Source organism: Sinocyclocheilus rhinocerous, unplaced genomic scaffold, assembly GCF_001515625.1.
Source record: "Sinocyclocheilus rhinocerous isolate Xijiao unplaced genomic scaffold, SAMN03320098_v1.1 scaffold914, whole genome shotgun sequence".
NCBI lineage: Eukaryota > Metazoa > Chordata > Actinopteri > Cypriniformes > Cyprinidae > Sinocyclocheilus > Sinocyclocheilus rhinocerous.
This window is the reverse complement of record NW_015629521.1, coordinates 1,528,045-1,537,549: the sequence shown is the minus strand read 5'-3', so window position 1 is coordinate 1,537,549 and position 9,505 is coordinate 1,528,045. Positions and strand designations below refer to the sequence as shown.

The 9,505-nt window shown below is 36.3% G+C and overlaps 1 protein-coding gene across 4 annotated transcripts in view; it reads left to right on the top strand.

Annotated features, from left to right (window-relative positions):
- ccny (cyclin Y) overlaps window positions 1-9,505 on the top strand; it is a 57,854-nt gene that overhangs the window by 39,815 nt on the left and 8,534 nt on the right. Inside the window, exons 2-6 of one of the 4 annotated variants that reach the window (XM_016551137.1) lie at window positions 3,396-3,470; window positions 4,091-4,111; window positions 7,681-7,715; window positions 8,450-8,473; window positions 8,827-8,930. In XM_016551137.1, coding sequence (XP_016406623.1) covers window positions 3,396-3,470; window positions 4,091-4,111; window positions 7,681-7,715; window positions 8,450-8,473; window positions 8,827-8,930 — 259 coding nt within the window. The remainder of the gene's footprint in view (window positions 1-3,395; window positions 3,471-4,090; window positions 4,112-7,680; window positions 7,716-8,449; window positions 8,474-8,826; window positions 8,931-9,505) is intronic. The other 3 variants (XM_016551138.1, XM_016551139.1, XM_016551140.1) reach the window with 3 other exon arrangements.

Sequence of the window (9,505 nt, the reverse complement as noted above, 5' to 3'; positions counted from 1 at the left end):
TTGTCCATATAAATATCAGCATCTGCACCAAATTGCATATTTTTGCTCAGTTTTTCCTCTATATTCTCACTATATCATATTAGCCATAAAAGCCTGACGTAACAAATATAAATAAATATATATATATAAAATATATATATATATATATATAAATAAATGAATAATGAAAAATTACAAAAGCATGTAACAGAACTACTTAAAAATTAAAACTGAAAAAATTAAAAAACAAAGCTAATTCAAAATATTAATAAATACTATAATATGCCAATAAAATATTATTTATTGATAAACAATGATAAGCATAGTAACAGTGATTCTTGCCTTAGGGGCTGTTTACTCTATAAACTGTTTTCAACTAGAAACAGAAAACCTTTTATGCGTTTTGGCCGTTCATTTACACAACAACAGCATTTTGGGGGCCTGAAAACGCAAACTTTTGAAAACGGGTTTCAAAGTGCAGGTTTTTAATAGCGATAACATTATCGTCTCTGTGTAAACTACAAAAATATGAATTTGTGAAAACGGTGATATCATACACTTGTGTATTACGTGTTTAGTCTTTAGGTCCGTGCAAAGTGCTATTACAAAGTGACATCACCACCTACTGGCCTGGCATGCATAATACAGCGTTCCTAGTTGGTTTTGTGGATCCATCGGGATCATTTTGACAATGATAGACTCATTATATATAGACTCGTCTATATGCAAAACCGCAAAGGAAAAACTTCCATTTTTCGTACATTTGCTGTTGTGTGAAAGTACCCTTGGCAGTCAGCACTGAAATGGAGTTCATCATCTCCGTTAATGTTCATCTGTGAGAGGCTCTCTAAGACTCTGTTAGTGAACAGTCAAGATTTGCAGAGAAAGAGTAGCAGGCTGGTGCGTTGTGAGAGTTGAGCGAGTTCAGTGAGACGTCTGTCAGCATCAGCGCAGAGCTCACTGAACACCTCCATTATGCTGCATGTGCTCTCAAACGCTGTTTTCTCTGAAATCTCACACCCTGGAGACTTTAAAGTGCACACAACTGGAAGTTAAGAAACATTCTGGGGAAAAAAAGGCCCTCGATTGTAAAAGCAAATCATAATTGTGTTTAGAAAAATAATAACTTACAAAGGAGTTACATGCGTGTGAAGCATTTCAGAGGGTTAAATGTGCTTTTTTTTTTTGTAAAGTAATAATATTAATATAAGATATTTACATGCAGTAATATTAAAAGTTTTAAAATTGTTATTAATATATTGTTAATAATATTGTGGTTATTGGGGTACTATATTTTATCCTCAGATACAAAAAAAAAGAATAAAAATCATGTAGTAGAGAACTTGGTAAATATATGCCATTAAATAAATATTTTATAAAATTTATTTAAGGTTGCTTCTACATTATTTGGGAATTAATTGTGTAAATATATTTATGATAACAAGTTTTAATGTTAGAATGAATGTAAAAATGTGATTGTAATTAATCACCAAAAACTCCAATAATCAATTGAAAAATTGTAATTAAACCATTAAAAAAATAGAGGAAAAATCGTTTTGGACATGCTTGAAAGATGTTCTTGACAAACTCTCAGAAAAAAAAGTACAAAAGTGTACCTTTTGAAAAGGTACCGCCCCAGTGACAGCTTTTGTACCTTTTTTTCTGAGAGTGCATGGCTGTGTGAAAGCTGTAGTGTGTTTGTTGGAAGCAGCTCTTTCCTTTTTGAATGTGAGGAAGTGCTGGGCTGTTCAGATCAGACCCCTTCCGAACACTCGAGCCCCTCTTCACAAAATACAGAGGGTGGGTCACAGCAAGAGAGGAAATGACTCAATCCCATTGAAAACTCTACCGTTACCACACGTTCTGCCATGAGTGTGCACATTTTTTCAATAAGACACATTAATATTAAAGCATATGTGTCCAGCTTCTCTGAGACCGGCAGCACAGTTCTCTGCTTTCCTTTCCTTTTTTCATCCATCTTCCACCTCTCTCTCCCACACAGCTCCATCTTTTATTAATCAGTCTTTCCTCTGCACCCCAGAGTGCTCCATACGTCTCACGGTCGAGGCTCCTTTGAGATTCAGGTGGCTCTTCCGCATAAAAGATGCCGCTTCAAAAGACTGAAAACACAATGCAGCGGCCGTTTCTGAGCCAGGTTTCAGTGTCACGGGTTTGTTAGATTTCACAAATCTCAGCGCACATAATGCAGCTGACACCCGAACACTGCAGTTAGAAATAATGATGGTGTGCTTTAGGATCGGCTGTTTCGGGTTTAGAGGCTGTGAACTCGGGGTTCCTAGTTTCCTGGTTGGGGTGTGTGCCGTTGCTCTTTCCTCTGATGACATCATGCGTGTGTGTGTCTGTGTGTGTCTCTGTGTGTGTGTGTGTGTGTGTTCGTCGCTGCACAAAACAAAATTAGTTAATATTACTATATTATAAGATCAGTATGGGAAAACTGAGCAGGAAGGAAATTTCAAGTCTCTCTGTTGGTGATGACTTGATGAGTATTGGTGGCAGACAAAATAAATAAATAAATTTCATAATAAATATAATAAATATTACTATAAGCTAAATACAAATATAAAAGCAAATGCAATATGTATATTGTAGTATATATGACTGTACAATTAAATAAAAACTAATGGTGGAGTAAGGGTTGTAGTCTAACTGTCCTTGGATCCCACAATCACTAGGTCTGCCCCCTAGTGTTGGCATAATCACATAACATGGTAATAACATACTATTTTTACAGTATTTATGCTGTGCACAGTATAGACATTTTCATTATGAAATTATGATTAAAATACATCAAAAACAATTTATTTTTCCTACAAAAAAAGTACAGTGGTGTGACAGTATCAGACATTATTATTATTATTATTATTATCGCATAACATATATAAAAGAGTTGTAATAAAATAAAATCTAAATATTACAGTATATAGTTATACTAGATTAAATAGTTAGATCCTTGCTTTGGCAATCAACTGAAATTAAATTTATTTTAAATTGAAGGACTAAAATAACTAAAACTGAAATGAAAAAAAAAACTATAGCGAAAAATTAAAGCTAAATATATTTTAAAAATGACAAAATCACATACAATTATTAAAGCTTAAATGAAATCAGAATGATCGCTGAAAATATGGAAAGTAATTCAAAATAATAATACATGCTGTAATAGTATATACATTATACATAAATGACACAATTTTTCTACATCTAATTATTTCACATATCTCTGTATTTCAATGCTATGTGTACGCTGCAACCACTCTGTGTTGTGGCTCGCCTGACTAAATGTTTTCCATCATTCTGTCAGAAATATAAGATTCTTTTTTGGGTTGTTCTAGTAATACTAGAATAGTAACTGAAGCCTCAGTCTTAATAAATCGTCTTTTTCTTTCTCTCCTCAGAGCTCAACATGGAGTACAATCCTTCGGACCACCCGCGCGCCAGCACCATCTTTCTCAGCAAGTCTCAAACAGACGGTGAGAGAGACACCATGTCTTCTGACTCACAGGATGAGTGGGACGGTCTCCCCTTAAGCCTGGATGCTGGAGGGGAACGTTAATTAAAACGAAACCGCGGTCAGGATTGCTTCAGTCTGATCCAAACGAATCAGGACTTAGTCAGACCAAACATTCCCTCCTCAGAGAAGACTTGTAATAATAGTTTGATTTAACATCGAATCAGGACTTAGTCAGACCAAACATTCCCTCCTCAGAGAAGACTTATTATAATAATATATATTATTTATAGTATATAAATAATACTATATACTATTACTATATATATTATAGTAATAATAGTTTGATTTAACACGATACCCCTGGGCGATGATGCTTTGTTAACTGTCAGCTCTTCTCAGTGGGCGATATTTCTACCCAGGCTAATCATATGATATTCGCCTTGTTTCTCAGTGAATTGTTAGCGTCACGTTTTGTGACTCTGGTCTCTCAGACGTCTTGTGATTCTAGTGACATTATAAAGGGACAATTCAGTGATATAAACAAAATTAGTGGCGTATGAACTGTAAAGTCAAGGATAAGTAAATGCCAGCCTTGTTATCCATGCTCAGATTTAATTTAGAAACCTTTTTGTTTTTCAGTTCTTTTACCCAACAAGAAAGGTACGTTTGATCTCAGCCTGTTTGTTAGTCTGCTGCTGTGTTGTGTCGAAGCTTTATCGATTCAAAATGTCTGTAGTTTGAATTTATGCTGCAAGCTGTTATTTGTTCAGGAATCTTCTTCGAAGCGTTAGCTTGCTAAGCTACAAGCGTTTAACTGCACTGAAGCTACACTTTGTAGTTAGCTATGCTAAAAGCTAACCAAAAGTAGCTAATTACATTGAAGCTGCTTAATGGGGCAATAGATTAATATCATTAAATAAAATCACAGCTGTATTTTCAGACATTTACACTCAGTTTAGCGCCATTAGGGGGTTATGCATGTTGAAAATGTCTGTGAATCTGTCCCATTTGTCTGGCTGCGCAGCTGTTTGTTTAGATTCATGTACGCTGTTCTGTCTTCTGTAGGTCTCTAGTGCTGTAGTTTAAATTAATAGTTATGATATTGATGAAAAATAGTCAAACTGCTAATATGTGAGAATTAACTGAGTCATACAGTAGCTTTCATGTGTGTGTGTGTGTGTGTGTGAGGGGCGTCAGACTCCAGGATAAAATGTCTATCCCACATGACCACACACACAATGCCTCTTCATTTTCACCTGCAGTCTCAGTTTGTTTTCTGGGTCAGGCTTAACACATCACCTGTCAGTCAAAGTAACTGGCCCCGCCCACAGATACAGTAGAGATAGTTAAATTTGAAATGCAGTTTAATCATTGTGGTACGGTGAACCATTTGGGTGCTAATGGAAATTATCTTATGGGTAAGATGTCTCAGAGGTCTCTTCTGTTGCATTCAAGCAATTATACTATTAAACTACTTAATTAAACTACTCGACACACCAAAATAACATCAAATAAAAAAGTTGTGCTTGAACACACTGCAAATAGCATTGGGTGCTGTTCACATTGTAAACGAAATTCGAAAAACCGAAAACTGAAATTCATTTATTTCAGTGAAAAAAAAAAAAAAAAACTGTCCAAACCTTTCAATTTCAGCTTTTTCTTATTTAGAAATTTTACACACTAGACAAAATAATTCTAATGTCAAAAATAATAATATTCTGAAAGTTCACTGGGTTTAGTATGATTATTTGATTATTTTGTAGTGTGGGTTTGATGCAGTGTGCTAAAAACAAACACAGTCTTCCAAACTGACCCACAACCAAATCAGTTTGTACGTAAAGAAATTAATTAATTAATCAACTAATTTATCACGCGAGACATCACATTTTGAGTTTTGTACTGGCAAACTACTACTTTGCACCCGATTCCCGATGGATTTAGAGGACAATTACTCCTAGTTGCCCCCTGTCATTTAAAAAAATATTACAATGGTGAGCGTGAAAAGTATAAACGCCTCATCCGTTTGGGGAGGTGCACACGCAGTTAGCGGAGGTTCGCGATGCGGAGCCAGGTGAAAGTATAAACAAGGTGTTTGCACACTGGACGAAAAGCGCCGCGCCGCATCATGTTCACTTCAAGAATGAATAAAGTTGCGTTGATTAGTTTTTGAAAAAACTGAGCAAACGAAAAGAGAAAGTGCGATCTATATTATTATGGCTCTCTATATAAAGCATACGGACTGTATTAGCGTCACAGAAAGACAAACATTTTGCTGAAAGATGCACAATACATCCATCATAGTCATTATGTACATTAACAATACTTTAGGACAAATATAATGTGATTTTATGGAAAGCTATGTGAGTGGCGTAGCAGGATTTTGAACAGCGTTGCTGCCGGTGTGCATACACTCATAGAAAACAATGTGTTCAAATTTTAAATACGTAGAGCGGCGCTGCGCTTCTTGTCCGGTGTGTGACCTCACGGCCAGATGCATTCCGAAATTTGGGAATTGGGAAATTTGATTAATTTAATGTGAATTGGTACTCTGTAGTACCGACGTAATTCAGCCAGTGCCCTTAAAATTGCCAAGATCGTTACCCATAACCGCAAATACTACAGACAACTAGCGCGTACATTCTATGCCTGCGTGAGAGGAAATAACTCTCCATACCAGCAGGGGGCAGTAGTCTGTATTCATCATTTAAAAAGAGAAACCTAAAGGGCTAGGATTGCAGATATACAAAGCAGCGCTTACCATTTTCACACCAGACTCACTGACCACTTGCTTTCGTCCTTTGTTTTTTCTTCTCGTGCTGTGGTTCGCTAAGCTGAACACCCAATCAGAGTGATCTCTCTCACCAACGGGCTCAGCCACCAATTCAGCATGTTCAATCATCTGAAAAGCTGTCAACTTTGTTCCGACTATTACCAAAAGTAGGCTGACAGACATTGGCCAGCAGCCAACTGTTGGCTTGATGTCGCGGCCTTCTATACGTACTTCTATATGTAAATGACCTCTTTTATGTTTGGTTAACCTCATCAAGACAGATGCTAATCTATAAATATTTGTGGGCGCAAGTTTATATGCTTATGGTTCTAATCTTAATACCATAATCTAAAGAATAATTTTGTGTTTTAAAGAAGCTTTCTGAGAATGTTACAATATGTTTACGTAGTAGTACATATGTGCGCATTAAACTTTGTTCCACAGAGACCAACGATGGCAAATAAATAGAAAGGTTTATGAAGCTTTGAGAGAGCAAACAACATTTAAAAGTCTAAACATCACCAGCACTGTTTAATAGGTTGTGCAACTGCTGCATGATAATTTGAATGCGCTGTTGTGTGCTGATAGATTTACTCACTGATAGATAGATTTACTTAGTTTTTTTTAGTAAAAAAAAACTTTACTAATTAATTTAGTTAAATTGTGGCCACAAATTAAAAATGTGTTCCCTCATTTTGATTTCATTAAAATGAAGGTACAAATTAGTACAGCATGGTCATGATGTACTAAAATGAGGGAACAAATTCAGTCTTAGGAATTAATTCTTAATTTAACTAAAACACGGCAACGAATAAAAAAATTAAAAAAAAGAGGGAACAAATTCTTTATTCGTGGCCACAATAGATTTTTGTCCGAATATCATGTGCATGGCTCCATAGTTAAGAGAGAACACAACTCTTGCTTAAATGCCTATAAAGACATTTTTATCGCTTATAACTTATGGAAAGAAGTAGTGCAGACACTGTACAATGATGAAACGTCCTAGCGTGCATATGTCGAGCGCCTTCACACACGTGCAAAAAAAAAAAAAAGTGTATACTTTGAAAGGTTATGTCTTTGGCTGTACACAATCAGTAACTGTTTGCATCAAAACTGAAGTATACTTTGGGTTAATTGGGTATTTCTTGGCTAGAATAACCCCCAAATTGGACCAGACTTCATGCTGATAGTCAAAGCTCTCTCTAAGAGACTAACCAGCAAGAGTTTTTTAGAGAAACATTAAGGACAGTTTAATTAAAGCACATTTTCTTTTTCATCTCTCTGCCCCCCAAACTGTTAATGAAATACCGTCCAACAGTTTAAGACCTCAGATTGTTAGAAACATCCCTCTTGATATTACTGACTTTACTTTAATTGTGACCCTTGTCTTTTTGTCTCTCTCTAATTAACTGTAGTGACTGATGTGCTGGTGTTACTAATTATGCGTTTCTCTTTACAGTTCGGGAAAAACGGAAAAGTCTATACGTCAACCATGTAAGTAGCAGCAGCAGCCATGACATCAGTGGATATTTATTTTCTGTTTCTCATAATGCTTGTGTCTGCGATGAAGATGTCTCCCCACGTGTCACAACACCCACAGAACTAATCAAATCCCACACTCAACCACATGAGAATGCAGAAACCAGTGTTGCACGAGTCTCTGAGCTTGTGTTGCATCATTAACAGCCTTGCTTTTCTGTTCTGCTCTTGTTCGTTCAATGTAAATGTTTTAAAGAAATAGTTCACCCAAAAATGACAATTTGCTGAAAATTTACCCTCAGGCCATCCAAAACGTGGAAGAGTTTGTTTCTTCATTGGAACGAATTTGGAGAAATATAGCATGGCATCACTTGTTCACCAATGGATTCTCTGCAGTAAATGGGTGCCGTCAGAATAATAGTCCAAACAGCTGATAAAAACATCACAATAATCCACACCACTTTATCAGCTGTTTGGACTCTCATTCTGACTGCACCCATTCTCTGCAGAGGATCCATTGTTGATCAAGTGATGTAATTCTAAATTTCTCCCAATCTGTTCAGATGATGACATCCTGGATGGTCTGAGAGTGGCTACATTTTCAGCAAATTTTCATTTTTAGGTGGACTATTCCTTTAATATGCATGGCTTGATTTTCTTCATTTCATTACCGCATGCTATTCATACACAATTTGCAATGAATAGCTTATGTTTGGTTCCTATTGTAATGTCTTCTATTACTTTGCAAGTTAACACACATTGCGGAGTCAAAGGTAAATATTTGCTCATTGCTCTGTTTACTTTCCTTAAACTGTGATATTGTGTCTGTTTTGACATTGTAATGATTTATTTGCATTGTTAATGTTGCTTATCAGTTTGAAATCTTGCATAATACATTACTGTGTTTATATTGTAATGGATTGGGATTCTAACCCACACACACACACATTAAGCGAGAATCACTCAGGTATAAATGAGATGATAATGGCTTCTCTGGGGCTGCAGGTGGCCTAATTTTCAGCCTGTTTGCTGAAAGTGTGTGTGTGTTTGTGTGTATGTGTGTGTGTGTGTTTGAGAATAACTGATATTCTAGTTTGCACTCTCTCTGTGTGTCCTTGTGTTTCAGCAACATCCATCTGGCCCAATGAGACGCAAGTACAGCTCCTGTTCGACGATCTTCCTGGACGACAGCACCGTTAGCCAACCCAACCTCAAATACACCATTAAATGGTACTGATTGAAAAGTTTATGATTGGTTTATGACAGATAATTAAATAAGGATGTGGAAAGAAAATTGTATTTCCAAAAGCATGGCTGAAGCCTTTGGAAATTGGGCCTAACAACTTGTTAGTTTGCTGTGTTGGGTGTAATTAGTTACTGTAATTTAATTACTTTTCCCTTGAAAAAGTAAAGTGAGGGATTACTCTTATTTTTTTCTGTAATTTAATTTGCAAAGAAATCTGTTCTTTGTAAACGAGGCCCCTTGTGGCATTCAATTTGGTGTTAATTTATCCAGGAATAGTTTTTGAATGACACTTTGCCTGTTTCATCATACATACTCTAGAATGTTTTTGAGTCCATATTATTCACTGATCTGCAGACTGGCAAAAAGAACAGCATATTCTTTTATATGCACATTGCGCAGTTAGCGAGGACTAGGCTTGCTGGGCACGGAGAGCTGAGTTAGTTTGGGCAGGAGGAGGTTTGGGATGATGGTGTTAAAAGCCGAGCTGAAGTCCACAAACAGTATCCTCACATAAGTCCCTGGTCTGTCTAGATGTTGCAGAACATAATGCAGTCCCATG